The 22908-nt window shown below is 42.8% G+C and overlaps 1 protein-coding gene across 2 annotated transcripts in view; it reads right to left on the minus strand.

Moving 5' to 3' along the window:
* Positions 1-589: 589 nt before the first annotated feature.
* zgc:73226 (BCL2/adenovirus E1B 19 kDa protein-interacting protein 3) overlaps positions 590-22908 on the minus strand; it is a 46599-nt gene continuing 24280 nt past the window's right edge. For both annotated transcript variants that reach the window (XR_004210196.1, XM_031826297.1), the window contains 4 exons: positions 4894-4981; positions 4659-4738; positions 3985-4134; positions 590-1575 (listed from right to left, as the gene is read on the minus strand). Coding sequence is in view for 1 of the 2 variants with exons in the window: in XM_031826297.1 (XP_031682157.1) it covers positions 1527-1575; positions 3985-4134; positions 4659-4738; positions 4894-4981 (367 nt within the window). In the remaining variant the exon portion in view is untranslated. The remainder of the gene's footprint in view (positions 1576-3984; positions 4135-4658; positions 4739-4893; positions 4982-22908) is intronic.

A 22908-nucleotide genomic window follows, 5' to 3' on the forward strand; every position in this document is an offset into this window, starting at 1 on the left:
TCTCTTTGCTTATTTGAGCTGTTCTTGCCATAATATGAACTTGGTCTTTCATCTAGAAAGGCTATCTTCTGTATACCACCCCCTACCTTGTCACAACACAACTGATTGAGTCAAACCTATTAAGAAGGAAAGAAATTCCCCATATTAACTTATAACAAAATACACCTGTTAATTGAAATTCATTCCAGGTGACTACCTCATTAAATTGGTTGAGAGAATGCCAAGAGTGTGCAAAGCTGTCATCAAGGCCAAGGGTGGCTACTTTGAAGAATCTCAAATATAAAATATATTTTGATTTGTTTAACACATTTTTGGTTACTACATGATTCCATATGTGTAATATCATAGTTTTGATGTCTTCACTTTTATTCTACAATGTAGAAAATAGTAAAAAATAAAGAAAAACCCTTAAATAGAATTAAAAATAGCAGGTGTGTCCAAACGTTTGACTGGTACTGTATATGTTATTATATCACAGTTCTCTAGCACTTGTATCATTATTAGCATAAAATGATTGCGTAGCCAAACACAATAAAAGTGTATAAAAAAGGAAAGATCTAGTAAGAGAGACAAACGGACCACAGGCATGTGGAGCTGTATGAGGAATGAAGTTTAATGGGCTTATGGTCCTTCAAACAGTTCAGAGTTTAAACAGTCAGATGGTTATATAGGACAACAAAAACAACCAGCGCCACTTGTGTTGTCATAAACCACTTAGAACGTTATACAAACCATTCCTCAACGTTATACAAACCACCCAGGCTTATCACAGATCTGTTATTTCTGACACAAATTATTGGTGACCAGAGTCAAATAAAGATATACTGTTAGGGACTTTCTTTCACCAGAATTCGATTTTGGTTTAAATTTGGTTAAGCATTGGACTATATACCCTATTTCTTCAACGCCCTGCTCATACCTTCCATGGGGATTTAGTGAGGAGTTACTCTCTTTTTTCTCTCTCCCTTTTCTCTCTCCATCTCATCACTCGTTTCTCTCTGTTAGTTAACTGAGATCAGTGTTACTCTGCTGGTAAAGTAATAGTGATCTCAGTCTGAGTTATTGACACAATGTCTGTATAGCAGTCTCTCTCCGGCCCTGACACACGCACACACACACACACACACACACACACACACACACACACACACACACACACACACACACACACACACACACACACACACACACACACACACACACACACACACACACACACACACACACACACACACACACACACACACACACACACACACACACACACTCTCTCTGGCCCTGGGACAATCACAGATTCAGAGATGCTGGGTGACTGACTGATGGACAGACACACAACGTGCTGGTGGGTGGTGGACAGACAGACAGACAGACATATTGAGACAGACAGAGAGACAGTGGTAAAGAAAGGCCTGGTCCTATGTTGCCCCATGACAGCGAGAGAGGGGGGCAATGGGTGTGTTGTGGCAAGGCCTGCCATTCCTATTGGTCTGCCGTCAACAAATGGGAGCGCTACCCTGAAGCATATATCACAGAGTGCTAGTTGTGGAGGCAGCCAATCGCTTCCCTATGTATATCCTGAGAAAGGGAGAGAGAAATATACTGCTAATATTGATAACACAATACTTATACTTATACTTATATCTTTAATCTGCCATTTCTAACCACATTTACCTGGTTGTTGTATAAAAACAGATTGCTGTCATTAGGAAAGTCAGGTGGTGGTGGCCTAATAGTAGGCTACTTCATTATCATTACTAAGATAAACTGCATCTCATTATCTCTGCTGGTAGCTAATATGTCCTGTACTTCTCTGTAACATATATACACTACCATTCAAAAGTTTGGGGTTACATAGAAATGTCTTTGTTTTTGAAAGAAAAACACCTTTTTTGGCCATTAAAATAACATCAAATTGATCAGAAATAATGCGTAGACATTGTTAATGTTGTAAATGACTATTGTAAATGGAAACAGCAGATTTTTAATGGAATATCTATGTACATAGGCGTACAGAGGTCCATTATCAGCAACTATCACTCCTGTGTTCCAATGGCACCTTGTGTTAGCTAATCCAAGTTTATAATTTTAAAAGGCTAATTGATCATTAGAAAACCCTTTTGCAATTATGTTAGTGTTAGGAATTTTATGAATAATGACTAAACAATATCTACATTTAAATAGAACTATAACTAATTAAACTCTACTCTGTTTTACAATATCTGATGAATAATGTTAGTTCCTAAGAAAGAGGTTATGTAGCATGGATAAGGGGTAATTGGAAATGATAACCATTGTGTAGGAAGGAATGTGTGTGTGTGTGTCTTAAGTAAGCAAAGAGGGTCATTAACCTATTTTGAACCGACTCAACTATAACTCTGTGGCGATCAAATAAGACAGCGAGAGCCTCTCCAGGTTTTCCGTATCTGGAACTGTCTGCTAAAGTGGTAATAAATTATGGTGAGACTTCAGGAGTTAATCCAGTTATATTGTGTGTCATGTATGTGCGCTGGTGAGTTGGAATGAACCTTTGAACCTGCTTTGTCCTGATCGAGAGGAGGAAGGACATTTTAAAACCTATGACGTCATATTTGATATATAAACTGTTGTACAGGGTTATATGAGCAGCGCGCTCCGAGAATAAATGCTATTGGCTAATTTTGATAAGCCTGGTCTCTGTCTATTTTATGCAAATAAGGATCTTACAAATTCTTAGAAACAGACAGAGGGGTTTTAATTGTATTGGTTAATGAACACATATAGGAATGATACAATTCCCTTGACAGTTAGCACAGCTGAAAACTGTTGTCCTGTTTAAAGAAGCAATAAAACTGGCCTTCTTTGGACTAGTTAAATGTCTGGAGCATCAGCATTTTTGGGTTCGATTACAGGCTCAGAATGGCCAGAAACAAAGAATTTATTCTGAAACTCATCAGTCTATTGTTGTTCTGAGAAATGAAGGATGAGTGTGAGGCCCCGGTGCACAACTGAACAAGAGGACAAGTACATTAGAATGTCTAATTTGAGAAACTGGCAGCTTCATGAAATAGTACCTGCAAAACACCAGTCTCAACATCAACAGGGAAGAGGCGACTCTGGGATGCTGGCCTTCTAGGCTGAGTTGCAAAGAAAAATCCATATCTCAGACTGGCCAATAAAAACACAAGATTAAGATGGGCAAAAGAACACAGACACTGGATAGAGGAACTCTGCCTGAAGGCCAGCATCCCGGAGTCACCTCTTCACTGTTGATGTTGAGACTGATGTTTTGCAGGTACTATTTAATGAAGCTGCCAGTTGAGGACTTGAGGTCCTCAAACTAGATACTCTAATGTACTTGTCCTCTTGCTCAGTTGTGCACCGGGGCCTCCCACTCCTCTTTCTATTCTGGTTAGGGCCAGTTTACGCTGTTCTGTGAAGGGAGTAGTACAGAGCGTTGTACGAGATCTTCAGTTTCTTGGTAATTTCTCACATGGAATAGTCTTTATTTCTCAGAACATGATTAGACTGATGAGTTTCAGAAGAAAGTTCTTTGTTTCTGGCCATTTTGAGCCTGTAATCGAACCCACAAATGCTGATGCTCCAGATACTCAACTAGTCTAATAAAGAAGGCCATATTTATTGCTTTTTTAATTAGAACAACAGTTTTCAGCTGTGCTAACATAATTGCAAAAGGGTTTTCTAATGATCAATTATCCTTTTAAAATGATCAACTTGGATTAGCTAACACAACATGCCATTGGAACACAGGAGTGACGGTTGCTGATAATGGAACTCTGTACGCCTATGTAGAGATTCAATTTTAAAAAATCTGCCGTTTCCAGCTACAATAGTCATTTACAACCTTAACATTGTTTTCACTTAATTTTTCTTAATTTCTGATTTGCCGTTATTTTAATGAACCAAAGATGTGGTTTTCTTTCAAAAACAACGACATTTCTAAGTGACCCCAAACTTTGAACGGGCATGTGTGTGTGTGTGTCTTACCCCACTCCCAGTGTGAGAAGGTGTGAGACCAGCAGTGAGGGGATGAGGATCATGAGGACGTCGGAGGAGAACAGGCCTCTCTTCATCACCTCACTCTTCCTTACACTCAGGGAGCCTGACTGCTGCTTCGGGTGCTGGAACACAAACTCCCTGGGGGAGCGAGAGAGATGGGGGGGAAGGGAAACAAGGGAGATGAAGATAGAAAGAGATTTAGAGAGATCAGGAGAAATGGGAACATAGATAGATAGAAAGAAAGGAGGAAGAGAAGGAGAGAGGGGGAAGACATGAATGAAACATTTTGTTTTGTCTTGTTTTTCAAGATAAAAGGAGATTTCTCAGGATAAATTCTGTAGTCTCATACCATGAAGAGAAACATACCTTCATGACTGTAAAATAACATCATATGTCATGTTCAGATGTAATGGAGAGATATTATCTGTCAGGTTTCAATGCTATTGTAACCAGTTTTATTCATTATGTATTAAAATAATAACTACATTCCCTCTAGCAAATCCACAGGCCCCCCATGAGTCAGTGGTTGTTCTTAGCAGCCAAGTACTGTGTGTATGTTAATGTGTTCACATTGCAACTACTCAAATAAGGTCAATGGAATTAAAATGAATTACAGTGAAAATCAATTTGGAATAATTCCAATTATATGCGTAGGTTCTTACTTTGGTGGAAGGTTCTCAGGCCGACTGGACCAGTCCCATACCCACTCAGAAATCAGCCCCCTCTCCCCTTCTTCTTCGGACTGAGACGGGAGAAGAGAGGGATGGATAAATGTCATTTAATAAGTACATTTGCCATCATGAAAACACTGACTTGTGTGGTGTTAAAGCTATCTAATAGCAAAGGCTACTGCTACAGTAAAATATGTGATGTGAATGTTGTGTGTTTGTTTAGTACCTGTATGGTAACACAGTCTGTACTGCTGCTGCCTTCACTGTGGGGAGGGGAAGCAACAGTCTGTGGAGGAGTCACCACCTGTGGAGGACTGAACACAGAGGGCAAGTCAACATGACTTCTCAATAACAACACGCACACACACACACACACACACACACACACACACACACACACACACACACACACACACACACACACACACACACACACACACACACACACACACACACACACACACACACACACACACACACACATACACACACACACGCACAGAGTGGGAGAGAAAAGAGAGAGAAAGAGAAAGAAAGAGGGAGTGAGTGCAAGAGGGGCGTAAAGCTTCTCATATTTCTGTTGGTGTAGGCTACTAACCTGTCATTACTCCTCTCTCAGCTACTAACCTGCCATTACTCCTCTCTCAGCTACTAACCTGTTATTATTCCTCTCTCAGCTACTAACCTGTCATTACTCCTCTCTCAGCTACTAACCTGCCATTACTCCTCTCTCAGCTACTAACCTGTCATTACTCCTCTCTCAGCTACTAACCTGTCATTACTCCTCTCTCAGCTACTAACCTGCCATTACTCCTCTCTCAGCTACTAACCTGTCATTACTCCTCTCTCAGCGACTAACCTGTCATTACTCCTCTCTCAGCTATTAACCTGGCATTACTCCTCTCTCAGCTACTAACCTGCCATTACTCCTCTCTCAGCTACTAACCTGTTATTATTCCTCTCTCAGCTACTAACCTGTCATTACTCCTCTCTCAGCTACTAACCTGCCATTACTCCTCTCTCAGCTACTAACCTGTCATTACTCCTCTCTCAGCTACTAACCTGTCATTACTCCTCTCTCAGCTACTAACCTGCCATTACTCCTCTCTCAGCTACTAACCTGTCATTACTCCTCTCTCAGCGACTAACCTGTCATTACTCCTCTCTCAGCTATTAACCTGGCATTACTCCTCTCTCAGCTACTAACCTGTCATTACTCCTCTCTCAGCTACTAACCTGTCATTACTCCTCTCTCAGCTACTAACCTGCCATTACTCCTCTCTCAGCTACTAACCTGTCATTACTCCTCTCTCAGCTACTAACCTGCCATTACTCCTCTCTCAGCTACTAACCTGCCATTACTCCTCTCAGCTACTAACCTGTCATTGCTCCTCTCTCAGCTACTAACCTGTCATTACTCCTCTCTCAGCTACTAACCTAACATTACTCCTCTCTCAGCTACTAACCTGCCATTACTCCTCTCTCAGCTACTAACCTGTCATTACTCCTCTCAGCTACTAACCTGTCATTACTCCTCTCTCAGCTACTAACCTGTCATTACTCCTCTCAGCTACTAACCTGTCATTACTCCTCTCAGCTACTAACCTGTCATTACTCCTCTCTCAGCTATTAACCTGTCATTACTCCTCTCAGCTACTAACCTGTCATTACTCCTCTCTCAGCTATTAACCTGTCATTACTCCTCTCAGCTACGAACCTGTCATTACTCCTCTCTCAGCTACTAACCTGCCATTACTCCTCTCTCAGCTACTAACCTGCCATTACTCCTCTCAGGTACTAACCTGTCATTACTCCTCTCTCAGCTACTAACCTGTCATTACTCCTCTCTCAGCTACTAACCTGTCATTACTCCTCTCTCAGCTACTAACCTGCCATTACTCCTCTCTCAGCTACTAACCTGTCATTACTCCTCTCTCAGCTACTAACCTGCCATTACTCCTCTCTCAGCTACTAACCTGCCATTACTCCTCTCAGCTACTAACCTGTCATTGCTCCTCTCTCAGCTACTAACCTGTCATTACTCCTCTCTCAGCTACTAACCTGCCATTACTCCTCTCTCAGCTACTAACCTGCCATTACTCCTCTCTCAGCTACTAACCTGTCATTACTCCTCTCAGCTACTAACCTGTCATTACTCCTCTCTCAGCTACTAACCTGTTATTACTCCTCTCAGCTACTAACCTGTTATTATGTCTCTCAGCTACTAACCTGTCATTACTCCTCTCTCAGCTACTAACCTGTCATTACTCCTCTCAGCTACTAACCTGTCATTACTCCTCTCTCAGCTATTAACCTGGCATTACTCCTCTCAGCTACGAACCTGTCATTACTCCTCTCTCAGCTACGAACCTGTCATTACTCCTCTCTCAGCTACTAACCTGTTATTATTCCTCTCTCAGCTACTAACCTGTCATTACTCCTCTCTCAGCTACTAACCTGTCATTACTCCTCTCAGCTACTAACCTGTCATCACTCCTCTCAGCTACTAACCTGTCATCACTCCTCTCAGCTACTAACCTGTCATCACTCCTCTCTAAGCTACTAACCTGTTATTATTCCTCTCAGCTACTAACCTGTCATTACTCCTCTCTCAGCTACTAACCTGTCATCACTCCTCTCTGCTACGAACCTGTTATTATTCCTCTCTCAGCTACGAACCTCTTATTATTCCTCTCTCAGCTACGAACCTGTTATTATTCCTCTCTCAGCTACGAACCTGTTATTATTCCTCTCAGCTACTAACCTGTTATTATTCCTCTCTCAGCTACGAACCTGTTATTATTCCTCTCTCAGCTACTAACCTGTTATTATTCCTCTCTCAGCTACTAACCTGTTATTATTCCTCTCAGCTACTAACCTGTTATTATTCCTCTCAGCTACTAACCTGTTATTATTCCTCTCTCAGCTACTAACCTGTCATTACTCCTCTCACAGCTACTAAACTGTCATTACTCCTCTCTCAGCTACTAACCTGTCATTACTCCTCTCAGCTACTAACCTGTCATTACTCCTCTCTCAGCTGCTAACCTGTCATTACTCCTCTCAGCTACGAACCTGTCATTACTCCTCTCTCAGCTACAAACCTGTTATTATTCCTCTCTCAGATACGAACCTGTCATTACTCCTCTCTCAGCTACTAACCTGTTATTATTCCTCTCTCAGCTACTAACCTGTTATTATTCCTCTCTCAGCTACTAACCTGTCATTACTCCTCTCAGCTTCTAACCTGTTATTATTCCTCTCAGCTACTAACCTGTTATTATTCCTCTCTCAGCTACTAACCTGTTATTATTCCTCTCTCAGCTACTAACCTGTCATTACTCCTCTCTCAGCTACTAACCTGTCATTACTCCTCTCAGCTACTAACCTGTCATCACTCCTCTCAGCTACTAACCAGTCATCACTCCTCTCAGCTACTAACCTGTCATTGCTGCTCTCTCAGCTACTAACCTGTCATTACTCCTCTCTCAGCTACTAACCTGTCATTACTCCTCTCAGCTACTAACCTGTCATTACTCCTCTCTCAGCTACTAACCTGTCATTACTCCTCTCAGCTACGTACCTGTCATTACTCCTCTCTCAGCTACGAACCTGTCATTACTCCTCTCTCAGCTACTAACCTGTTATTATTCCTCTCTCAGCTACTAACCTGTCATTACTCCTCTCTCAGCTACTAACCTGTCATTACTCCTCTCAGCTACTAACCTGTCATCACTCCTCTCAGCTACTAACCTGTCATCACTCCTCTCAGCTACTAACCTGTCATCACTCCTCTCAGCTACTAACCTGTCATCACTCCTCTCTCAGCTACTAACCTGTCATTACTCCTCTCAGCTACGAACCTGTTATTATTCCTCTCTCAGCTACGAACCTGTTATTATTCCTCTCTCAGCTACTAACCTGTTATTATTCCTCTCAGCTACTAACCTGTCTTTACTCCTCTCTCAGCTACTAACCTGTCATCACTCCTCTCTGCTACGAACCTGTTATTATTCCTCTCTCAGCTACGAACCTGTTATTATTCCTCTCTCAGCTACGAACCTGTTATATTCCTCTCTCAGCTACGGACCTGTTATTATTCCTCTCAGCTACTAACCTGTTATTATTCCTCTCTCAGCTACAAACCTGTTATTATTCCTCTCTCAGCTACTAACCTGTTATTATTCCTCTCAGCTACTAACCTGTTATTATTCCTCTCAGCTACTAACCTGTTATTATTCCTCTCTCAGCTACTAACCTGTCATTACTCCTCTCACAGCTACTAAAACTGTCATTAATCCTCTCTCAGCTAACTAACTGTCATTACTCCTCTCAGCTACTAACCTGTCATTACTCCTCTCAGCTACTAACCGTCATCACTCCTCTCAGCTACTAACCTGTCATCGCTGCTCTCTCAGCTACTAACCTGTCATTACTCCTCTCAGCTACTAACCTGTCATACTCCTCTTCAGCTACTAACCTGTCATTACTCCTCTCTCAGCGACTAACCTGTCATTACTCCTCGTCTCAGCTATTAACCTGGCATTACTCCTCTCTCCAGCTATTAACTGCATACTCCTCTCGTCAGCTAGCTACCTGTCATTACTCCTCTCTCAGCTACTAACCTGTCATTACTCCTCTCTCAGCTACTAACCTGCCATTACTCCTCTCTCAGCTACTAACCTGTCATTACTCCTCTCTCAGCTACTAACCTGCCATTACTCCTCTCTCAGCTACTAACCTGCCATTACTCCTCTCAGCTACTAACCTGTCATTACTCCTCTCTCAGCTACTAACCTGTCATTACTCCTCTCTCAGCTACTAACCTGTCATTACTCCTCTCTCAGCTACTAACCTGTCATTACTCCTCTCTCAGCTACTAACCTGTCATTACTCCTCTCAGCTACTAACCTGTCATTACTCCTCTCTCAGCTACTAACCTGTCATTACTCCTCTCAGCTACTAACCTGTCATTACTCCTCTCAGCTACTAACCTGTCATTACTCCTCTCTCAGCTACTAACCTGTCATTACTCCTCTCAGCTACTAACCTGTCATTACTCCTCTCTCAGCTACTAACCTGTCATTACTCCTCTCAGCTACTAACCTGTCATCACTCCTCTCAGCTACTAACCTGTCATCCACTCTCTCAGCTACTAACCTGTCATCACTCCTCTCAGCTACTAACCTGTCAATCACTTCCCTCTCTAAGCTAACTAAACCTGTTATTTTCCTCTCAGCTACTAATCCTGTCATTACTCCTCTCTCAGCTACTAAGCCTGTCATCACTCCTCTCTGCTGACGAACCTGTTATTATTCCTCTCTCAGCTACGAACCTTCTTATTATTCCTCTCTCATGCACGAACCTGTTATTATTCCTCTTCTCAGCTACGAACCTGTTATTATTTCCTCTTCAGCTACTAACCTGTTATTATTCCTCTCTCAGCTACGAACCTGTTATTATTCGCTCTTCAGCTACAACCTGGTAGATTCCTCTCTTCAGCTACTAACCTGTTATTATTCCTCTCAGCTACTAACCTGTTATTTTCCTCTCAGCTACTAACCTGTATTATTCCTCTCTCAGCTCAACCTGTCATTACTCCTCTCACAGCTACTTAAACTGCTCATTACTCCTCTCTCAGCTACTAACTGTCAGTTACTCCCTGTCATTGACTTCCTCTCAGCTTACTAAACCTGTCATTATCTCCCTCTCTACAGCTGCTAACACTGTCATTACTCCTCTCAGCTACGACCTTCATTACTACCTCTCCTTCATCGCTACAAACCTGTTTATTATTCCTCTCTCAGATACGAACCTGTCCATTACTACTCCTCTCTCAGGGACTTACTAAACCTGTTATTATTCCTCTCTCACAGCTCTACTAACCTGTTATTATCCGTCTCTCAGCTACTAACCTGTCATTACTCCTCTCAGCTTCTAACCTGTTATTATTCCTCTCAGCTACTAACCTGTTATTATTCCTCTCTCAGCTACTAACCTGTCATTATTCCTCTCTCAGCTACTAACCTGTCATTACTCCTCTCAGCTACTAACCTGTCATTACTCCTCTCAGCTACTAACCTGTCATCACTCCTCTCAGCTACTAACCTGTCATTACTCCTCTCAGCTACTAACCTGTCATTATTCCTCTCTCAGCTACTAACCTGTCATTACTCCTCTCTCAGCTACTAACCTGTCATTACTCCTCTCAGCTACTAACCTGTCATTACTCCTCTCTCAGCTACTAACCTGTCATTATTCTCCTCTCTCAGCTACTAACCTGTCATTATCCTCTCTCTCAGCTACTAACCTGTCATTACTCCTCTCTCAGCTACTAACCTGTTATTATTCCTCTCAGCTACTAACCTGTCATTACTCCTCTCTCAGCTACTAACCTGTCATTACTCCTCTCAGCTACTAACCTGTCATTACTCCTCTCAGCTACTAACCTGTCATCACTCCTCTCAGCTACTAACCTGTCATCACTCCTCTCAGCTACTAACCTGTCATACTCCTCTCAGCTACTAACCTGTCATTACTCCTCTCAGCTACAAACCTGTTATTATTCCTCTCTCAGCTACGAACCTGTTATTATTCCTCTCTCAGCTACTAACCTGTTATTATTCCTCTCTCAGCTACTAACCTGTCATTATCCTCTCTCAGCTACTAACCTGTCATCACTCCTCTCTGCTACGAACCTGTTATTATTCCTCTCAGCTACTAACCTGTTATTATTCCTCTCTCAGCTACTAACCTGTTATTATTCCTCTCTCAGCTACTAACCTGTTATTACTCCTCTCTCAGCTACTAACCTGTCATTACTTCCTCTCTCAGCTACTAACCTGTTATTATTCCTCTCTCAGCTACTAACCTGTTATTACTCCTCTCAGCTACTAACCTGTTATTATTCCTCTCAGCTACTAACCTGTTATTATTCCTCTCTCAGCTACTAACCTGTCATTACTCCTCTCACAGCTACTAAACTGTCATTAATCCTCTCTCAGCTACTAACCTGTCATTACTCCTCTCAGCTACTAACCTGTCATTACTCCTCTCAGCTACTAACCTGTCATCACTCCTCTCAGCTACTAACCTGTCATTCCTCTCTCAGCTACTAACCTGTCATTACTCCTCTCAGCTACTAACCTGTCATTACTCCTCTCAGCTACTAACCTGTCATTACTCCTCTCTCAGCTACTAACCTGTCATTACTCCTCTCAGCTACGAACCTGTCATACTCCTCTCTCAGCTACTAACCTGTTATTATTCCTCTCCTAGCTACTAACCTGTCATTACTCCTCTCTCAGCTACTAACCCTGTCATTACTCCTCTCAGGCTACTAAACCTGTCATCACTCCTCTCAGCTACTAACCTGTCATCACTCCTCTCAGCTACTAACCTTCATCACTACTCTCAGCTACTAACCTGTCATCACTCCTCTCTCAGCTATTAACCTTCATTACTCCTCTCAGCTACGAACCTGTTATTATTACCTCTCTCAGCTACGAACCTGTTTTTATTCCTCTCTCAGCTACTAACCTGTTATTATTCCTCTCACTACAACCTGTTATTATTCCTCTCTCAGCTACGAACCTGTCATTACTCCTCTCTCAGGCTACTAACTGTTATTATTCCTCTCTCAGCTACTAACCTGTTATTATTCCTCTCTCAGCTACTACCCTGTAATTACTCCTCTCAGCTACTAACCTGTTATTATTCCTCTCAGGTACTAACCTGTTATTATTCCTCTCTCAGCTACTAACCTGTCATTACTCCTCTCTCAGCTACTAACCTGTCATACTCCTCTCAGCTACTAACCTGTCATCACTCCTCTCAGCTACTAACCAGTCATCACTCCTCTCAGCTACGAACCTGTCATTACTCCTCTCTCAGCTACTAACCTGTCATCACTCCTCTCTCAGCTACTAACCTGTTATTATTCCTCTCAGCTACTAACCTGTCATTACTCCTCTCTCAGCTACTAACCTGTCATCACTCCTCTCTGCTACGAACCTGTTATTATTCCTCTCAGCTACTAACCTGTTATTATTCCTCTCTCAGCTACTAACCTGTTATTATTCCTCTCTCAGCTACAAACCTGTTATTAATCCTCTCTCAGCTACTAACCTGTTATTAATCCTCTCTCAGCTACTAACCTGTTATTATTCCTGTCAGCTACTAACCTGTTATTACTCCTCTCAGCTACTAACCTGTCATTTCTCCTCTCAGCTACTAACCTGTCATCACTCCTCTCAGCTACTAACCTGTCATTGCTGCTCTCTCAGCTACTAACCTGTCATTACTCCTCTCTCAGCTACTAACCTGTCATTACTCCTCTCAGCTACTAACCTATCATTACTCCTCTCTCAGCTACTAACGCTTGTCATTACTCCTCTCAGCTACGAACCTGTCATTATTCCTCTCTCAGCTACGAACCTGTCATTACTCCTCTCTCAGCTACTAACCTGTTATTATTCCTCCTCTCTCAGCTACTAACCTGTCATTAACTCCTCTCTCAGCTACTAACCTGTCATTACTCCTCTCAGCTACTAACCTGTCATCACTCCTCTCAGCTACTAACCTGTCATCACTCCTCTCAGCTACTAACCTGTCATCACTCCTCTCTCAGCTACTAACCTGTCATTACTCCTCTCAGCTACGAACCTGTTATTATTCCTCTCTCAGCTACGAACCTGTTATTATTCCTCTCTCAGCTACTAACCTGTTATTATTCCTCTCAGCTACTAACCTGTTATTATTCCTCTCTCAGCTACGAACCTGTCATTACTCCTCTCTCAGCTACTAACCTGTTATTATTCCTCTCTCAGCTACTAACCTGTTATTATTCCTCTCTCAGCTACTAACCTGTCATTACTCCTCTCAGCTACTAACCTGTTATTATTCCTCTCAGCTACTAACCTGTTATTATTCCTCTCTCAGCTACTAACCTGTTATTATTCCTCTCTCAGCTACTAACCTGTTATTATTCCTCTCAGCTACTAACCTGTTATTATTCCTGTCAGCTACTAACCTGTTATTATTTCTCTCAGCTACTAACCTGTCATTACTCCTCTCTCAGCTACTAACCTGTCTATACTCCTCTCAGCTACTAACCTGTCATCACTCCTCTCTCAGCTACGAACCTGTCATCACTCCTCTCTCAGCTACTAACCTGTCATTACTACCTCTCTCAGCTACTAACCTGTCTATACTCCTCTCAGCTACTACCTGTCATTACTCCTCTCTCAGCTACTAACCTGTCATTACTCCTCTCAGCTACGAACCTGTCATCACTCCTCTCTCAGCTACGAACCTGTCATTACTCCTCTCTCAGCTACTAACCTGTCATTACTCCTCTCTCAGCTACTAACCTGTCATTACTCCTCTCTCAGCTACTAACCTGTCATACTCCTCTCTCAGCTACTAACCTGTCTATACTCCTCTCAGCTACTAACCTGACATTACTCCTCTCTCAGCTACTAACCTGTCATTACTCCTCTCAGCTACTAACCTGTCATTACTCCTCTCTCAGCTACTAACCTGTCATCACTCCTCTCAGCTACTACCTGTCATCACTCCTCTCAGCTACTAACCTGTCATCACTCCTCTCTCAGCTACTAACCTGTTATTATTCCTCTCAGCTACTAACCTGTCATCACTCCTCTCTGCTACGAACCTGTTATCACTCCTCTCTCAGCTACGAACCTGTTATATTCCTCTCACAGCTACGAACCTGTTATTATTCCTCTCTCAGCTACGAACCTGTTATTATTCCTCTCAGCTACTAACCTGTTATTATTCCTGTCAGCTACTAACCTGTTATTATTTCTCTCAGCTACTAACCTGTCATTACTCCTCTCTCAGCTACGAACCTGTCATTACTCCTCTCAGCTATTAACCTGTCATTACTCCTCTCTCAGCTAGTAACCTTTCATTACTCCTCTCAGCTACGAACCTGTCATCACTCCTCTCTCAGCTACGAACCTGTCATTACTCCTCTCTCAGCTACTAACCTGTCATCACTCCTCTCAGCTACAAACCTGTCATCACTCCTCTCAGCTACTAACCTGTCATCACTCCTCTCTCAGCTACTAACCTGTTATTATTCCTCTCAGCTACTAACCTGCCATCACTCCTCTCTGCTACGAACCTGTTATTATTCCTCTCATAGCTACGAACCTCTTATTATTCCTCTCTCAGCTACGAACCTGTTATTATTCCTCTCAGCTACTAACCTGTCATTACTCCTCTCTCAGCTACTAACCTGTCATTACTCCTCTCAGCTACTAACCTGTAATTACTCCTCTCTCAGCTACTAACCTGTCATCACTCCTCTCAGCTACGAACCTGTCATTACTCCCTCTCTCAGCTACTAACCTGTCATTACTCCTCTCAGCTACTACCTGTCATCACTCCTCTCAGCTACTAACCTGTCATCACTCCTCTCAGCTACTAACCTGTTATTATTCCTCTCAGCTACTAACCTGTTATTATTCCTCTCAGCTACTAACCTGTCATCACTCCTCTCAGCTACTAACCTGTCATCACTCCTCTCTGCTACGAACCTGTTATTATTCCTCTCAGCTACTAACCTGTTATTACTCCTCTCTCAGCTACGAACCTGTTATTATACCTCTCTCAGCTACTAACCTGTCATTACTCCTCTCTCAGCTACTAACCTGTCATTACTCCTCTCAGCTACTAACCTGTCATTACTCCTCTCTCAGCTACTAACCTGTCATCACTCCTCTCAGCTACTAACCTGTCATCACTCCTCTCAGCTACTAACCTGTCATCACTCCTCTCTCAGCTACTAACCTGTCATTACTCCTCTCAGCTACTAACCTGTCATTACTCCTCTCTCAGCTACTAACCTGTCATTACTCCTCTCAGCTACTAACCTGTCATTACTCCTCTCTCAGCTACTAACCTGTCATCACTCCTCTCAGCTACTAACCTGTCATCACTCCTCTCAGCTACTAACCTGTCATCACTCCTCTCTCAGCTACTAACCTGTTATTATTCCTCTCAGCTACTAACCTGCCATCACTCCTCTCTGCTACGAACCTGTTATTATTCCTCTCTCAGCTACGAACCTGTTATTATTCCTCTCAGCTACTAACCTGTCATTACTTCCTCTCTCAGCTACTAACCTGTCATTACTCCTCTCAGCTACTAACCTGTCATTACTCCTCTCTCAGCTACTAACCTGTCATCACTCCTCTCAGCTACGAACCTGTCATTACTCCTCTCTCAGCTACTAACCTGTCATCACTCCTCTCAGCTACAAACCTGTCATTACTCCTCTCTCAGCTACTAACCTGTCATCACTCCTCTCAGCTACGAACCTGTCATTACTCCTCTCTCAGCTACTAACCTGTCATCACTCCTCTCAGCTACGAACCTGTCATTACTCCTCTCTCAGCTACTAACCTGTCATCACTCCTCTCAGCTACTAACCTGTCATTACTCCTCTCAGCTACGAACCTGTTATTAATCCTCTCTCAGCTACTAACCTGTTATTATTCCTCTCAGCTACTAACCTGTCATCACTCCTCTCAGCTACTAACCTGTCATCACTCCTCTCTGCTACGAACCTGTTATTATTCCTCTCAGCTACTAACCTGTTATTATTCCTCTCTCAGCTACGAACCTGTTATTATACCTCTCTCAGCTACTAACCTGTCATTACTCCTCTCTCAGCTACTAACCTGTCATTACTCCTCTCAGCTACTAACCTGTCATCACTCCTCTCAGCTACTAACCTGTCATCACTCCTCTCAGCTACTAACCTGTCATCACTCCTCTCTGCTACGAACCTGTTATTATTCCTCTCTCAGCTACTAACCTGTTATTATTCCTCTCTGCTACGAACCTATTATTATTCCTCTCAGCTACTAACCTGTTAATATTCCTCTCTCAGCTACGAACCTGTTATTATTCCTCTCTCAGCTACTATCCTGTTATTATTCCTCTCTCAGCTACGAACCTGTTATGATTCCTCTCAGCTACTAATCTGTCATTATTCCTCTCTCAGCTACTAACCTGTTATTATTCCTCTCTCAGCTACTAACCTGTTATTATTCCTCTCAGCTTCTAACCTGTTATTATTCCTCTCAGCTACTAACCTGTTATTATTCCTCTCTCAGCTACTAACCTGTTATTATTCCTCTCAGCTACTAACCTGTTATTATTCCTCTCTCAGCTACTAACCTGTTATTATTCCTCTCAGCTACTAACCTGTTATTATTCCTCTCTCAGCTACTAACCTGTCATTACTCCTCTCAGCTACTAACCTGTCATTACTCCTCTCAGCTACTAACTTGTCATCACTCCTCTCAGCTACTAACCTGTCATTACTCCTCTCTGAGCTACTAACCTGTCATCACTCCTCTCAGCTACTAACCTGTCATCACTCCTCTCAGCTACTAACCTGTCATCACTCCTCTCTCAGCTACTAACCTGTCATTACTCCTCTCAGCTACTAACCTGTCATTACTCCTCTCTCAGCTACTAACCTGTCATTACTCCTCTAAGCTACTAACCTGTCATTACTCCTCTCTCAGCTACTAACCTGTCATCACTCCTCTCAGCTACTAACCTGTCATCACTCCTCTCAGCTACAAACCTGTCATCACTCCTCTCTCAGCTACTAACCTGTTATTATTCCTCTCAGCTACTAACCTGTCATTACTCCTCTCTCAGAACCTGTTATTATTCCTCTCAGCTACTAACCTGTCATTACTCCTCTCTCAGCTACTAACCTGTCATTACTCCTCTCAGCTACTAACCTGTCATTACTCCTCTCTCAGCTACTAACCTGTCATCACTCCTCTCAGCTACGAACCTGTCATTACTCTTCTCTCAGCTACTAACATGTCATCACTCCTCTCAGCTACGAACCTGTCATTACTCCTCTCTCAGCTACTAACCTGTCATCACTCCTCTCAGCTACGAACCTGTCATTACTCCTCTCTCAGCTACTAACCTGTCATCACTCCTCTCAGCTACGAACCTGTCATTACTCCTCTCTCAGCTACTAACCTGTCATCACTCCTCTCAGCTACTAACCTGTTATTATTCCTCTCTCAGCTACGAACCTGTTATTATTCCTCTCTCAGCTACTAACCTGTTATTATTCCTCTCAGCTACTAACCTGTCATCACTCCTCTCAGCTACTAACCTGTCATTACTCCTCTCAGCTACGAACCTGTTATTAATCCTCTCTCAGCTACTAACCTGTTATTATTCCTCTCAGCTACTAACCTGTCATCACTCCTCTCAGCTACTAACCTGTCATCACTCCTCTCTGCTACGAACCTGTTATTATTCCTCTCTGCTACTAACCTGTTATTATTCCTCTCTCAGCTACGAACCTGTTATTATACCTCTCTCAGCTACTAACCTGTCATTACTCCTCTCTCAGCTACTAACCTGTCATTACTCCTCTCAGCTACTAACCTGTCATCACTCCTCTCAGCTACTAACCTGTCATCACTCCTCTCAGCTACTAACCTGTCATCACTCCTCTCTGCTACGAACCTGTTATTATTCCTCTCTCAGCTACTAACCTGTTATTATTCCTCTCTGCTACGAACCTATTATTATTCCTCTCAGCTACTAACCTGTTATTATTCCTCTCTCAGCTACGAACCTGTTATTATTCCTCTCTCAGCTACTAACCTGTTATTATTCCTCTCTCAGCTACGAACCTGTTATGATTCCTCTCAGCTACTAATCTGTCATTATTCCTCTCTCAGCTACTAACCTGTTATTATTCCTCTCTCAGCTACTAACCTGTTATTATTCCTCTCAGCTTCTAACCTGTTATTATTCCTCTCAGCTACTAACCTGTTATTATTCCTCTCTCAGCTACTAACCTGTCATTACTCCTCTCAGCTACTAACCTGTCATTACTCCTCTCAGCTACTAACTTGTCATCACTCCTCTCAGCTACTAACCTGTCATTACTCCTCTCTGAGCTACTAACCTGTCATCACTCCTCTCAGCTACTAACCTGTCATCACTCCTCTCAGCTACTAACCTGTCATCACTCCTCTCTCAGCTACTAACCTGTCATTACTCCTCTCAGCTACTAACCTGTCATTACTCCTCTCTCAGCTACTAACCTGTCATTACTCCTCTCAGCTACTAACCTGTCATTACTCCTCTCTCAGCTACTAACCTGTCATCACTCCTCTCAGCTACTAATCTGTCATCACTCCTCTCAGCTACTAACCTGTCATCACTCCTCTCTCAGCTACTAACCTGTTATTATTCCTCTCAGCTACTAACCTGTCATTACTCCTCTCTCAGAACCTGTTATTATTCCTCTCAGCTACTAACCTGTCATTACTCCTCTCTCAGCTACTAACCTGTCATTACTCCTCTCAGCTACTAACCTGTCATTACTCCTCTCTCAGCTACTAACCTGTCATCACTCCTCTCAGCTACGAACCTGTCATTACTCCTCTCTCAGCTACTAACCTGTCATCACTCCTCTCAGCTACGAACCTGTCATTACTCCTCTCTCAGCTACTAACCTGTCATCACTCCTCTCAGCTACGAACCTGTCATTACTCCTCTCTCAGCTACTAACCTGTTATTATTCCTCTCTCAGCTACTATCCTGTTATTATTCCTCTCTCAGCTACGAACCTGTTATGATTCCTCTCAGCTACTAATCTGTCATTATTCCTCTCTCAGCTACTAACCTGTTATTATTCCTCTCTCAGCTACTAACCTGTTATTATTCCTCTCAGCTTCTAACCTGTTATTATTCCTCTCAGCTACTAACCTGTTATTATTCCTCTCTCAGCTACTAACCTGTTATTATTCCTCTCAGCTACTAACCTGTTATTATTCCTCTCTCAGCTACTAACCTGTTATTATTCCTCTCAGCTACTAACCTGTTATTATTCCTCTCTCAGCTACTAACCTGTCATTACTCCTCTCAGCTACTAACCTGTCATTACTCCTCTCAGCTACTAACTTGTCATCACTCCTCTCAGCTACTAACCTGTCATTACTCCTCTCTGAGCTACTAACCTGTCATCACTCCTCTCAGCTACTACCTGTCATCACTCCTCTCAGCTACTAACCTGTCATCACTCCTCTCTCAGCTACTAACCTGTCATTACTCCTCTCAGCTACTAACCTATCATTACTCCTCTCTCAGCTACTAACCTGTCATTACTCCTCTCAGCTACTAACCTGTCATTACTCCTCTCTCAGCTACTAACCTGTCATCACTCCTCTCAGCTACTAACCTGTCATCACTCCTCTCAGCTACAAACCTGTCATCACTCCTCTCTCAGCTACTAACCTGTTATTATTCCTCTCAGCTACTAACCTGTCATTACTCCTCTCTCAGAACCTGTTATTATTCCTCTCAGCTACTAACCTGTCATTACTCCTCTCTCAGCTACTAACCTGTCATTACTCCTCTCAGCTACTAACCTGTCATTACTCCTCTCTCAGCTACTAACCTGTCATCACTCCTCTCAGCTACGAACCTGTCATTACTCCTCTCTCAGCTACTAACCTGTCATTACTCCTCTCTCAGAACCTGTTATTATTCCTCTCAGCTACTAACCTGTCATTACTCCTCTCTCAGCTACTAACCTGTCATTACTCCTCTCAGCTACTAACCTGTCATTACTCCTCTCTCAGCTACTAACCTGTCATCACTCCTCTCAGCTACGAACCTGTCATTACTCCTCTCTCAGCTACTAACCTGTCATTACTCCTCTCAGCTACTAACCTGTCATTACTCCTCTCTCAGCTACTAACCTGTCATCACTCCTCTCAGCTACGAACCTGTCATTACTCCTCTCTCAGCTACTAACCTGTCATCACTCCTCTCAGCTACGAACCTGTCATTACTCCTCTCTCAGCTACTAACCTGTCATCACTCCTCTCAGCTACGAACCTGTCATTACTCCTCTCTCAGCTACTAACCTGTTATTATTCCTCTCTCAGCTACTATCCTGTTATTATTCCTCTCTCAGCTACGAACCTGTTATGATTCCTCTCAGCTACTAATCTGTCATTATTCCTCTCTCAGCTACTAACCTGTTATTATTCCTCTCTCAGCTACTAACCTGTTATTATTCCTCTCAGCTTCTAACCTGTTATTATTCCTCTCAGCTACTAACCTGTTATTATTCCTCTCTCAGCTACTAACCTGTTATTATTCCTCTCAGCTACTAACCTGTTATTATTCCTCTCTCAGCTACTAACCTGTTATTATTCCTCTCAGCTACTAACCTGTTATTATTCCTCTCTCAGCTACTAACCTGTCATTACTCCTCTCAGCTACTAACCTGTCATTACTCCTCTCAGCTACTAACTTGTCATCACTCCTCTCAGCTACTAACCTGTCATTACTCCTCTCTGAGCTACTAACCTGTCATCACTCCTCTCAGCTACTAACCTGTCATCACTCCTCTCAGCTACTAACCTGTCATCACTCCTCTCTCAGCTACTAACCTGTCATTACTCCTCTCAGCTACTAACCTATCATTACTCCTCTCTCAGCTACTAACCTGTCATTACTCCTCTCAGCTACTAACCTGTCATTACTCCTCTCTCAGCTACTAACCTGTCATCACTCCTCTCAGCTACTAACCTGTCATCACTCCTCTCAGCTACAAACCTGTCATCACTCCTCTCTCAGCTACTAACCTGTTATTATTCCTCTCAGCTACTAACCTGTCATTACTCCTCTCTCAGAACCTGTTATTATTCCTCTCAGCTACTAACCTGTCATTACTCCTCTCTCAGCTACTAACCTGTCATTACTCCTCTCAGCTACTAACCTGTCATTACTCCTCTCTCAGCTACTAACCTGTCATCACTCCTCTCAGCTACGAACCTGTCATTACTCCTCTCTCAGCTACTAACCTGTCATTACTCCTCTCTCAGAACCTGTTATTATTCCTCTCAGCTACTAACCTGTCATTACTCCTCTCTCAGCTACTAACCTGTCATTACTCCTCTCAGCTACTAACCTGTCATTACTCCTCTCTCAGCTACTAACCTGTCATCACTCCTCTCAGCTACGAACCTGTCATTACTCCTCTCTCAGCTACTAACCTGTCATCACTCCTCTCAGCTACGAACCTGTCATTACTCCTCTCTCAGCTACTAACCTGTTATTATTCCTCTCTCAGCTACTATCCTGTTATTATTCCTCTCTCAGCTACGAACCTGTTATGATTCCTCTCAGCTACTAATCTGTCATTATTCCTCTCTCAGCTACTAACCTGTTATTATTCCTCTCTCAGCTACTAACCTGTTATTATTCCTCTCAGCTTCTAACCTGTTATTATTCCTCTCAGCTACTAACCTGTTATTATTCCTCTCTCAGCTACTAACCTGTTATTATTCCTCTCAGCTACTAACCTGTTATTATTCCTCTCTCAGCTACTAACCTGTTATTATTCCTCTCAGCTACTAACCTGTTATTATTCCTCTCTCAGCTACTAACCTGTCATTACTCCTCTCAGCTACTAACCTGTCATTACTCCTCTCAGCTACTAACTTGTCATCACTCCTCTCAGCTACTAACCTGTCATTACTCCTCTCTGAGCTACTAACCTGTCATCACTCCTCTCAGCTACTAACCTGTCATCACTCCTCTCAGCTACTAACCTGTCATCACTCCTCTCTCAGCTACTAACCTGTCATTACTCCTCTCAGCTACTAACCTGTCATTACTCCTCTCTCAGCTACTAACCTGTCATTACTCCTCTCAGCTACTAACCTGTCATTACTCCTCTCTCAGCTACTAACCTGTCATCACTCCTCTCAGCTACTAACCTGTCATCACTCCTCTCAGCTACAAACCTGTCATCACTCCTCTCTCAGCTACTAACCTGTTATTATTCCTCTCAGCTACTAACCTGTCATTACTCCTCTCTCAGAACCTGTTATTATTCCTCTCAGCTACTAACCTGTCATTACTCCTCTCTCAGCTACTAACCTGTCATTACTCCTCTCAGCTACTAACCTGTCATTACTCCTCTCTCAGCTACTAACCTGTCATCACTCCTCTCAGCTACGAACCTGTCATTACTCCTCTCTCAGCTACTAACCTGTCATCACTCCTCTCAGCTACGAACCTGTCATTACTCCTCTCTCAGCTACTAACCTGTCATCACTCATCTCAGCTACGAACCTGTCATTACTCCTCTCTCAGCTACTAACCTGTCATCACTCCTCTCAGCTACGAACCTGTC

The sequence above is a fragment of the Oncorhynchus kisutch genome, linkage group LG6 (assembly GCF_002021735.2).
Source record: "Oncorhynchus kisutch isolate 150728-3 linkage group LG6, Okis_V2, whole genome shotgun sequence".
NCBI lineage: Eukaryota > Metazoa > Chordata > Actinopteri > Salmoniformes > Salmonidae > Oncorhynchus > Oncorhynchus kisutch.